We start from the raw sequence: 12,036 nt of genomic DNA, 5'->3' as shown, positions 1-12,036 counted from the left end.
GAATTACTGAAATAAATCTACTTTTTCATGATATTCAAATTTTATGACCAGCACCTGTATAATTATTAGTTGTAAAACGGTCACCAGGCAATATTATCGCTTATCGCAATAAATTTTGAGACAATTAATCGCCCAGCAAAATTTGTTATCGTGACAGGCCTATCTGAATGTCCACGTTTCACCTATATGCCTGCTCAGGAGGGATCACTTGATCACAACTGTTCTCTAAACAGTGTGTTTAATTGGTGGTTCAGTTTCATTGCACCAGTGCAGGTGTGTTTATATCTCTATGACATGTCAGCTCAAAGCTGACAAGTAAACAGACCATAAAGCGTTGCAGTTCAACCAGAGCTGTGTTTCTCTAGGTAGCAGCGACGATGCATCTCCTGAGCTTACAGAAACTTTGGTTTAGAAATCAGTTGGTGCTATAGTGCATCTCTGTCCATCAGGGAAAAGCTTCAGAAAAGGACTACCAAACAGGAGCTGCGAGTAGCTTTCCAGGATAGTTCCATGTGTAACTGAAGCCTCCCCCACACCCACCCACAAACAAACATAAAAACAAATTCACACAGACAGCTAGCTATCTGTTCTTCCCCAGCCTTTGGCTTCTCTTCCTCTCTGCATTATGATACCTGTCACACAATCACATGGTGTCAAAAACACAAAAGTTAGGTTTTTCCTCAAAACACACCTCTGCGCTCATGCCCACATGCAGATGCTCAGGTCTTTCCCCAAAATACACGGCAGTGGAACGCACCTGTAGATCCTTTATATTCAACACAAATATGCAAAAATGTACCAAGACTTTCTGCTCTTGTTTAGTTTGAAGTACTTTCTCACGAACGTGTGACATACCTCTCCAACACACATATACTGTATATATAAAACTGCACCCAGAACCAAATGTTCTGTCTTCTTTACAAGGTTTATGTTTTTATTTTTAATGCTGCAGATTGTTGAGTTCATATTTAAATAAACACTGCTTCAGCTCTTTGACATACTTTTGGTTGTTGCATAATGTTTTGGTGTAGCAATGTAGCACTTTGTAGTAAAAAAAAAAGGAAGGATATACTTTCTGACACCCACACAAACACCTCTGCATTTGCAGCTGCAGCCTTTATGCAAAACCAGGTTGAATGGACCTCGGAAACAGAATCCCTTTAGAAATTCCACATCAGGAAGATTTTTTTTCTGAACTCAGGTTGGACCAATGTGGGGTCTTTTTGGATGGTCTGAATATGAGCAGACATCCTCCTCATGGAAAAGACAAGAGAAGATTTTAGATGAGTGCCTCCTCCTACCAACAGGTAACATGGACTTACATGTTTGGAGGTAGACCTTTCATTTCTTTAAAGAAAGGATGAGTCAGGGATCCAACAATACAGACACCAACACAACTCACTTTGGACTAGGGATGCACCCATACTGGTGTTGGCCTGAAGACGCCAACATAACCACATCATCCACATACAGCAGAGATGAGACCCTGTGGTTGCCAAATCAGACCCTCTCCACAACTGCACCTTGAGATCCTGTCCATAAACACTACAAACAGGACTGAAGACAGCTCTGGAGTCCTGCGCTGAGAACAAGCTCGACTTTGTGCCAAGAATGAGGAGGAACACGATCATAAGCCTTCTCCAGGTCTACAAAACACACGTAGACTGGAGTGGCAAACTCCCATGACCCCATTAGCAACTCTGCAAGGGTAAAGATCTGGTCCATTGTTCCAGGACCAGGACTGAAGCCACACTGCTCCTCTGGATTCCAAGGTTCAATGATTGATTGGAGCCTCCCTTCCAACACCCTGGAGTAAACTTTCCTGGGGAGGGCAACAAGTGTGATCCACGTTAGTTAGAACACACTCTCCGGTCCCCCGTTTTAAAAAATGGGAGCCACCACCCCAATGGAGGCCCTGAACATGGCCCATTCAGATTCCATGTCCCCAACCTCCCCCTGGACATGCTGGATCAGAGTTGAAGATCTGACGGACAGGGGGCTCCACCAGAGGTTCCCAGTTCCCCCTCACTGTATGTTTGGGTTTACAGGTCTGTCTGGCAGCCTCCCCCGCTCAAACATGGAGCACTGCGCACCATCTCAAGAGGTGGAGGTGCTTACGTTGTTCCAGTTTTCTCCATAAGGACATGAAGCAGTACACTCTGTACCTGATGAAATGTAAACAGGAGATGAAAAGCTTGACAAACTGTCTGATTGGTGCACTGTGCAGGCAGCCTGTGTGGAGTGACTCAATGCTGCGCTGTCAGACAGACAGCACGACCCGCCCTGCTCTGATCTGACTGGGTAAAACTCTGACTGTGCTTCTCTCTATTGGTTGAAAGAACCGTCAGTTTAAAATCTGTAAGGTTTTTTTTCCTCTTCATTTTTACAAACGACGTAAACCATTGGAGGACAAGTTTACAACCAGGAGGCGAGATCTGGTTAAAAAATGCTTATGTTGACCCCTGACCTTTGATCAAGCACATTACGCTGAATATTTGGTCTTCTGAAGCCTCTTACCTGCGAGGAGGATGCTGCTGCCTCTCCCTCTGCCTGCCCTCTCGAGGATTCGGGGGTCTTCCTGGTTCTCGTGGTGGCATAATTCTGCCCGCACCACCGGGTCCTGGTCCGGCATTTGTACCCCCTACTTCCCTGGGATTGGGCGGAGGCTTGCCCCCCTCCATCGTGGGTTTGGAGGACCTGTTCTGAGGTCCACTGGGGACAGGGGGACTGGGAGCTTTCTTCAGTGGCGGCTTGTCTCTGCGTGGCGGCGGCACTGGAGCTGGCTTTGGAGGAGCGCTTTAGGAGGGAGAAGGTTGAAGCGTGTCGATATCGTGCACAGAACATGCATTATTTAATAACATAAAGCTAAATATGAGAAAATATCAAGAGTAGTTTCATATCAGGATGTTTCTTCATGTAAAAGAGCTTTGCTTGACTCAAAAATACATTAGCCTAAAAACCCAGACATACATTAAAAAAATGTTCAATTTTAAATTTGCATGGCTTCTTTCTGTAAATAAATCTGTCAACGTAAATGAAAAAGTCTAAATTTAATCATGGAGCACTTTGGTTTTTGCTCTGATTTGTCCAGATTATTTAAAAAAAATCAAAACTTGAATTAAGTTAAATCACCTTTAAAAGGTAAAAAATATATATACCTTTGTCAGATTTAGGGAATTTAAACCAACATTTTCAGTTTTTTCTCTTTTCTGATGATAAATGATGCATTAGTTAAAACATGCAAATAATGTCTAATTTATCCTCGTGGCTAATTTTATCACAAAAGCTACAGTTTGTCTTCAAACTGTACGAAAACAAAAATGAGTTGTTTAAAAGTAAATATTTTCACTGAGTGACTACATTTGGCTAATTTCAGCCAAATGGATTCAGGTACAGAACAGACATGAATGATTTACTCTGTAAAATGTAACATGAATAAACAACAAGTGATGAAGAGGTACCCTTTAGCCGACACAGGTGGAGGTTCTGGTTTGGTCTTGATGGTCTTCGGAGCTGCTGGACTTGGTGAGGGAGACGAGGAAAAGGATCGAGATCTAAAAACAATTCAATAAATCAGGTTAGTTATAAAATGTAACTTCAACATCTGGAGTGACTGAAGGAGTGTTCAGACAAACACACCTGGAGCGGCTGCCGCTGAAGGAGCTGTGCTGGGAGGAGTGGCTGGAGTAGGAGGAGTACGAGGAGGAGCGGCTGCGAGAACGAGACGACCCAGACCCCGTGTAGGATGAAGAGCGTGATGAAGACCTGGGACACAAAGAGGACATGTTGTGAGACCAAACGTGAGGACATAGGCTGTGTCCAAAACGACAGGACGGGTCCTCCGGAGGACCCAGACTCCCCGATCTCGGAGGGCCGGGTCCTTGGTAGACCGGGAAGACCGGAAAAAAAGAGGCTGTGGATTTGGACGGTCTAGCCTCCCCTCCTTACCCCGGCGTACGTCTTGTCACCTAGCAACTGTGACGACGCTAAACAAGCAAACTTAAATCAAAACTAGAAAAATATCAACACATTAGCATTATTAATATCACAAAACTATGAAATTAACTTAAAGGTATCATTTGAAGAACTAATTGACCCGCTGTAGGTTCATGTTTATTTCGCGTTTTTTATGACGAAAAAATAATATTTAAAAACATGTCGATACAAATGATAAAAGTATTAGAATTACAACCGCTAATTTTTTTTAATTTTTAAATCACCATATTTTTATTTAAAACGTATTCTTTTCTCTCGCTTCGTCCGCCATTACTAGCATAAAAAAATCTCCGGTCGGGCCGCAATGCATTCTGGGATATGCTGGGCCGGGAAGGATCCATCGGACCTGTCCTTCGATTCGGGGAAAAAGAAGGACGTATTTGTCGGACGCATCGGAGGAGTCTTCCGTTTTGGACGTCCTTCGTCGCGGCGCTGTGACGTATGCGGCCGACAAATTCGACCTTCGGAGGACCCGTCCTGCCGTTTTGGACACAGCCATAGTGTCACTTCATGAGCTCCATCTCTACAGGCCTCAGTCAGCAGGTCAAAGGTCACGACCTCTTCCCTCTAAAGCAACAAGCAGCAGGAATTTGGTTTGTTTCATCTGGACCAATGAGAATAAAGGACAGATGTTTACCCAGAATGCACTGCAGCAAACACAGCATAACTGGACCCAATACTCTTGTAATGATCCAGGAAGTTGTTTTGTACATGTTCTAAGTCCCGCCTTCTCCACGTTAAATGTGACATAAATAAAAATAACTCTCAGATAATGGTTTTCATCTAGTTTAACAGCAATTCATTGCTATACTCAAAAGAAAGTTCTGGCACCGACCTAACAGCCCGTATCAATGGGCCTGGTACCCCATACTCCCAGAGTACCCCCCCACAGGAGTCCCCAAGGGACATGGTCAAACGCCTTCTCCAAGTCCACAAAACACATGTAGGCTGTGTCCAAAACGGCAGGACGGGTCCTCCGGAGGACCCAGACTCCCCGGTCTCGGCGGGCCGGGTCCTTGGTAGACCGGGAAGACCAGAAAAAAAAGAGTCTGTGAATTTGGACGGTCTAGCCTCCCCTCCTTACCCCGGCGTACGTCTTGTCACCTAGCAACTGTGACGACGCTAAACAAGCAAACTTAAATCAAAACTAGAAAAATTTCAATACATTAGCATTATTAATATCACAAAACTATAAAATTAACTTAAAGGTATCATTTGAAGAACTAATTGACCCGCTGTAGGTTCATGTTTAGTTCGCGTTTTTATGACGAAAAAATAATATTTAAAAACATGTCCATACAAATGATAAAAGTATTAGAATTACAACCGCTAATTTTTTACATCACCATATTTTTATTTAAAATGTATTCTTTTCTCTTGCTTCGTCCGCCATTACTAGCATAAAAAATCTCCGGTCGGGCCGCAATGCATTATGGGATATGCTGGGCCGGGAAGGTTCCATCAGACCTGTCCTTCGATTCGGGCCAAAGGAAGGACGTATTTGTCGGCCGCATCGGAGGAGTCTTCGGTTTTGGACGTCCTTCGTCGCGGCGCTGTGACGTATGCGGCCGACAAATTCGACTTTCGGAGGACCCGTCCTGCTGTTTTGGACACAGCCGTAGACTGGTTGAACTCCCATGAACCCTCCAGGACCCTGCTGAGGGTGTAGAGCTGGTCCACTGTTCCACGACCAGGACCAGAACCACACTGCTCTTCCTGAATACCAGATTTTGACTATTCAACGGACCCTCCTCTACAGGACCCCTGAATAGACCTTACCAGGGAGGCTCAGAAATGTGATCCCCCTATAGTTGGAACACACTCTGTGGTCCTTCTTTTTAAACAGGGGGACCACCACCCCGGTCTGTCAATCCAGGGGAACTGCCCCCGATGTCCATGTGATATTGTAGAGTCGTGTCAACCAACACAACCCCACAACATCCAGAGCCTAAAGGAACTCCAGGTGAATCTCATCCACCCCCAGTGCCCTGCCACCGAGGAGCTTTTTACCCACCTCAGTGACCTCAGCACCAGAGACTGGAGAGTCTGACCCAGGGTCCTCAGGCTCTGGAGAGTCTGACCCAGGGTCCTCAGGCTCTGGAGAGTCTGACCCAGGGTCCTCAGGCTCTGCTTCCTCGTGGGAAGACGTGTTGGTRGGATTGAGGAGGTCTTCGAAGTATTCTGTCCACTGACCCACAACGTCCTGAGTTGAGGTCAGCAGAGCTCCATCCCCACCATAAACAGTGTTGGTGGTAGGAATGTGCAATATGGCAAAAAATTCATCTCACGATATATATTATGATGGGTGGTGGTAACGATATATAATCACGATACACTGTAAAAAATGAAATGTTGGATTTACTTAACCATGTTATGTTACCTGGTTCCACTTAACCGAGTTGAGTAAATTCAAAGCAATATACCAGTTTTTTAGCCAAAGAACATGAGCATGTTGCTTTGAATTTACTCAACTCAGTTAAGTGGAACCAGGTAACATAACATGGTTAAGTAAATCCAACATTTTATTTTTAGAGTGTATAAAGCTTATAATAAAAAATAAACAAAATCACACATTAACTGAGTGGAATAAATATGTTTAGGTAGAAAAATTTTAGACCTTAAAATCTCTTTTTAAGGGACACTTTACAGTCTCCCATAAAAATCTAAATTTAAGGGAGACCTACCTGCTTAAATCAAATATATATATAACACACACACACACACACACACACAAACTTTAATGTAACAGATATCTGCATCCATTGGATGTTGTGTTTGAATCACCTGCTTCGTTTTAAGGAGGTAAAACAAATTGTTTGTATTTATTCCTTTCTACACACTTTGCAGATTATTTTTTCTGCACTCCTTGTGTTTAATCTGTGCGCGCTCCGGCAGGGTGACAATCATCCCGTTTATGCTTTTTTTTTTTTTTTGGAAAGAGTCTGACTGTCAGCCTTTCCCACAGCACTTCCCCGCTGTACAAGGAGACAGTCCTGCGCTGTGACCGCAGGAGAAACGAGGTCCAGACTCAACGAGCTTTTGTGCGTCCTCACCTGCACTGACAGTCGCCTCGCTGCGTTCACCATGTGCCGCGGCGTGCGCTCCTCCCGTTGCAGCATGCAGGACGCGCCGTCACGTAAACATGTAAACAGTTCGGCGTTTATTTTCACACACCTGAACCAGGTCCGGATAAGTTATGTTTTTTTCCCCCTCTTCATTTGTGCTCTCAGCCACGCTGCTTCCCGCTTCCTCTGTTTTGACTCCAGCCAGTTACATCATAAAAAACAATTGCACGGTTGGCCGGTAGACTACAAATCTCTATCATAGGACAAATTTATATCGTTTATATCATTTATATTGCGCATTCCTAGTGGGTGGTGAACCCCCCCCCCACAAGACGTCGGATGGTGGACCATAATCACCTTGAAGCCGTATGGAAATCTTCTTCCATGGCCTCTCTGAACTCCTCCCACACCTGAGTTTTTGTCTCAGCGACCACCCGAGCTGCAATCTGCTTGGACTGTCGATACCTATCTGCTGCTTCTGGAGTCCCACAGGTCAAAAAGACCTGATAGGACTCCTCCTTCAGTCTGACAGCATCCCTCACCACCGGTGTCCACCAGCAGGTTCAAGGGTTGCCGCCACGACAGGCACMGACAACCTTACGGTCACAGCTCAGGTGAGACACCTCAACAATGGAGGCATGGAACATGGCCCACTCTGACTCAATGTCCCCCACCTCCCCGGAGGTGTGAGTTGAAGCTCCGTCTGACAGGAGACTCTGACAGATGTTCCCAGCAGACCCTCACTATACGTTTGGGTCTGCCAGGTGTGACCAGCATCCTCCCCCACCACTGGAGCCAACTCACCACCAGGTAGTGGTCAGTTGACAGCTCCGCCCCTCTCTTCACCTGAGTGTCCAAAACATGCAGCTGCAGATCAGATGAACCAACAACAGTCGATCATTGAGCTGTAGTCTAGGGTGTCCTGGTGCCAACAGCACATCTGGACACCCTTATGTTTGAACATGGTGTTGGTTATGAACAATCCATGATGAGGACAGAAGTCCAACAACAAAACACCACTCAGGTTCAGATCAGGGGGGACGTTCATCCCAACCACACCTGTCCAGGTCTCACTGTCATTACCCACGTGAACGGTGAAGTCCCCGTTAGGAGCGCTCTCCAGCACCCCCTTCAAGGACTCCAGAAAGGGTGGGTAATCTTATTTATTTATTTATATTTATTTATTTATTTATTTATTTATTTTCAGTGATTTTTGGTCAACCGTAGCACAAAAACAGCTGCACTGATCAACATGAAATTAGTCAGGACTGTAGATGAGTCTGACCTAGACTGCACCAGCCAACGGTTTTATGATAGACCCCATATTTGAGGAGGGGGCTCCTTTCAAAGAGGGGGTGTCAGGACATGCAAGAATGCTTATAACTCAGAAACTGTTCAACATAGAAGCTTCAGATTTCTTTTGTTGTTTAGCTCTGATCAAGCTCTATCCATCAGGATGAAGCTCTGTCCATCAGGCCCACCAATCAGAGCCTCTGACTCTGAGAGGAGGGGGGGGCTCCTACCTGGAGGAGTTGGACAAAGACACCGAGGAGCCCGAGGGGCGATGGCGCCGCCGGCCTCGAGGCGGAGAGCCCATCCCGGGCCGTCTGCGTGGAGATTTGGACCGGCGCCACGGGTCCTTCCACTCGTCTGGTCGTCTCAGAAGCGGGCCCATGTCCTTCTTGGAGGGGGGTTCCATCAGCCTGCTGAGAAGATGAAAACATGAATACTGCTGTCTGCTGGATCAAACTATTCAAATAAAATGCTTCTGATTAAAACTCTGACTTTTAGATGAACCGTCTGTTTTACTGGGTTAATATTTGAAGTTTTTATTCAAATCTGTAAAATTTGACTCTAATATTGTCAAAGAGCAGACACAAACTGTGATAATCAACAGGTTTGACCACTTACAGAGACATAAAGAGCCTATTGTTAAAGAAAATATCCCCTGCAGGACTTTATAAACACTCAGATCAAACACGGCTCACGACGAGGCTGAATGGAACCGGACAGGTGAGTCCTGATGAGACCGGTTCCTCCAGGAACGTGGCACAGCTATTTTTACAATTCATTAAAAAGCAATGAAAAAATGTCTTTGCTCATTCCTGCAAGTAAACAAGGAAAACAAAAATAGCCTTTTTATTTTAACAGCTTTTTCTCATTCACAGATTTAAACCTAATGATTTAATAACAATAAAAATATTAATAAAAATAAAGAGAATGAATAATAAGAAAACCACAAACTGATACAGATCAGTGTTTAGTGAAGCTAAACTTTATATTTAAAACTTCTCAACTTTCTGCAGATAAAAGTGTTATTGATCTATTACACATGTAATTTATCTTTATCAGGAACATATTTACAGACTATATGAAAATAGCTAAAGATAACTCCTCTCTATAAGAACAATAATTACAGACCAATATCCTCGTCGCCACCATTTTCAAAAATGTTAGAGAAATTATTTGTGAGCAGATTAGATCAATTTATTAACACAATATTTTAAGCAGTAGTCAATAAGGGTTCAGAATAAATATTTTAACATCAATGGATAAGTTAGGGAATTAATGGAAGTGATAACTGCTGCTGATCAAAACTAGTTATTGATCATAACGCTCTTCTTGAAAAGCTGAATGAATACAGCATTAGAGGATTAGCACTACAGCTGTATCTATTTGAATAAAAGGAAACAGTTTGTTCAGGTAAATAAAGATCTGAATTCTGTAACATTAGCTGTGGAGTTCCTCAGGGTTCTGTACTTGGACCAAAAGTGTTTATTTTGTACATGAATGACGTGGTTAGTGTGTCGGGGCTTTTGAAGTGTTTTATTTGAACAGGTGTTGGAGATGATACAAGCAGTTTGTGAAAAAACAAATTAAATAAATGATTAGGATAAAACTAAAATGATATCTGTAACAGGACATTTCGAGTTGAGGGTGTTGAGGTCTGTAGAGTCAGTGAGGAATTGGTGTTATTGATAAAAACCTGACATGAAACCACACACAAAGAAAGAATAAAAATGGTAAAATCAGTTGCATTGCTGTATAAAGTAAAAGTTATTGAATGATAAAATTTAATATATTGTATAATGATGTAATGATTATTCCACACTTTATTGTATTGAAGTTTGGGGAAAAGCATTCAAAACAATTACAAACCATTTTTATATTACAGAGAAGAGCTGTAAGAATTATTACTGGAAAACATTACAGCCACAAATCAAATACATTATTTTATTATTTGAAGTTAGAATAACACTGAGAGTGATGTTAAACTGCTGAATCAATCTGTACGTTTAAGAGAATGATAACGTTAGTTTGTTGAAGAAATATGATACAGTAGAGTGCGGTGATATGGGTTTTCTCTTTAATTTTATTGTTTGAATTTGTGTTTTAATGACAAAAAAGGGGGCAGATGTAACATTTTTTTCTTTCTACATCATTTTATTTCCTTTATGATTTGTGTTTTTTATTGCATATATTTTTTTCTTAAATGAATAAAAAAATAAATTTCATAGAGTGAAGAATGAAAACAAAAATCACACAAAGGCTGCTTTTTACTTAAAATAAATGAACTGCTTCTGTCATCGATGTCATTATGTAATTTCCATTAGACAAAAAGTCAAATTATTTGCAGCATCAAAGGGATTTTCCTCATCTGTGAAACCAGCTGTTTTGGTGCTGATGACATCAAGACGTGAGTGGCCAGCTCCGTCTACAAGGTAAACATTTGTTGGGGTGGACATAGAAACTAAACAAGAGCTGAAGGCCTGTCAGTGCGTGTGTGTCCACATTCACTGCAAAGAACAACGTCACACATGGGATTACATAATCTGACTTTCAACACCAAGAACAACCGCACATCGTGAGTGTGTGTGTGTGTGAGGGAATGACTCCACAGGCACAAAACAAAAAGTTATTTTCAGCACAACTCGGAGCTAAAAATAGAACAGGAAGTTATTTTTAGCTGTAATTTGAGTTTCCTTTGAGAAAGGAATAAAGGAAGTAGGGCACATGAAAGCATAAAGGCAGCAGAGGACCACAGTTACAGGATGTTTAAAGACTTTATTGAACCAGCTTGATGGAAAAACCTCCAGCAATGGGTGGGTGCTCGTTTTATTAGCACAACTTTACACAGCCACAATAAACTCTGTGGATATTCTGAGGATGAGTGACAGGAAAGTCTGCAGCTGAGTTACATCAGACCTGGAAAGTTGATGAAAATCTTAAAACAACAACAACAAGTGCAGTTTGTTTCAACATGGTAATGAGTTAATGACTAAACAAAACAAGGTGTGGACACCCACTTGTTGATGATGAAGGCAACAGGAAAATCCACCGTTTCAAAACCAGAGAACCCAACAAAGGAAGAAAGGCCGGCCCGTCCTTTATTCATTAACACTTTGTCATCAAAGACTTGAGTAATGTGAACAAAGATCTGAAGTTATATTTACTATATTTAGTTTCCACTGTGAGGTGTCAACAACACCACTGGCACCATGCCACTGAGCTCAGGCTGCTTTCTGGTTCAAAAGTGGTGGATTGAAAAGGACTAAATGTCTTTGTTCCTGCAGATGAACTCGTCGTCAGGGGTCAGAGGAGGAGCTAAAGCCCTCACCTGCACAGCCCAGGTGTCTAAAGAGTCAGTCAGCTGGGGAGGATGAAGAACTGAGGGGATTCCCCTGAATGTGTCCTCACGTTAAAAAAATTAACTGTTTAGAGTTATTCTAATAGAAAAAACCCAATGGGTCCTGCCCTGGCTGCAGAGGGACACTACCCCCTGAGTTTAATGAGTCTGGGACCGCTGTGTACACAGAGTCTGGGACCACTGTGTATACAGAGCCTGGGACCACTGTTTAAAGAGCCTGGGACCACTGTGTATACAGAGCCTGGGACCACTGTTTAAAGAGCCTGGGACCACTGTGTATACAGAGCCTGGGACCACTGTTTAAAGAGCCTGGGACCACTGTGTATA

At 43.1% G+C, this 12,036-nt stretch overlaps 1 protein-coding gene across 1 annotated transcript in view; it reads right to left on the bottom strand.

Annotated features, from left to right (window-relative positions):
- zc3h18 (zinc finger CCCH-type containing 18) overlaps positions 1-12,036 on the bottom strand; it is a gene marked incomplete at its 3' end in the record, with an annotated part of 35,084 nt that overhangs the window by 3,455 nt on the left and 19,593 nt on the right. Inside the window, 4 exon segments of the mRNA XM_014030156.1 lie at positions 2,518-2,796; positions 3,462-3,554; positions 3,640-3,765; positions 8,585-8,767. Coding sequence (XP_013885610.1) covers positions 2,518-2,796; positions 3,462-3,554; positions 3,640-3,765; positions 8,585-8,767 — 681 coding nt within the window.

Source organism: Austrofundulus limnaeus, unplaced genomic scaffold (genome assembly GCF_001266775.1).
Source record: "Austrofundulus limnaeus strain Quisiro unplaced genomic scaffold, Austrofundulus_limnaeus-1.0 Scaffold1009, whole genome shotgun sequence".
NCBI lineage: Eukaryota > Metazoa > Chordata > Actinopteri > Cyprinodontiformes > Rivulidae > Austrofundulus > Austrofundulus limnaeus.
Note: the sequence above shows the minus strand (reverse complement) of the source record. Positions and strands in the feature narration are given on the sequence as shown.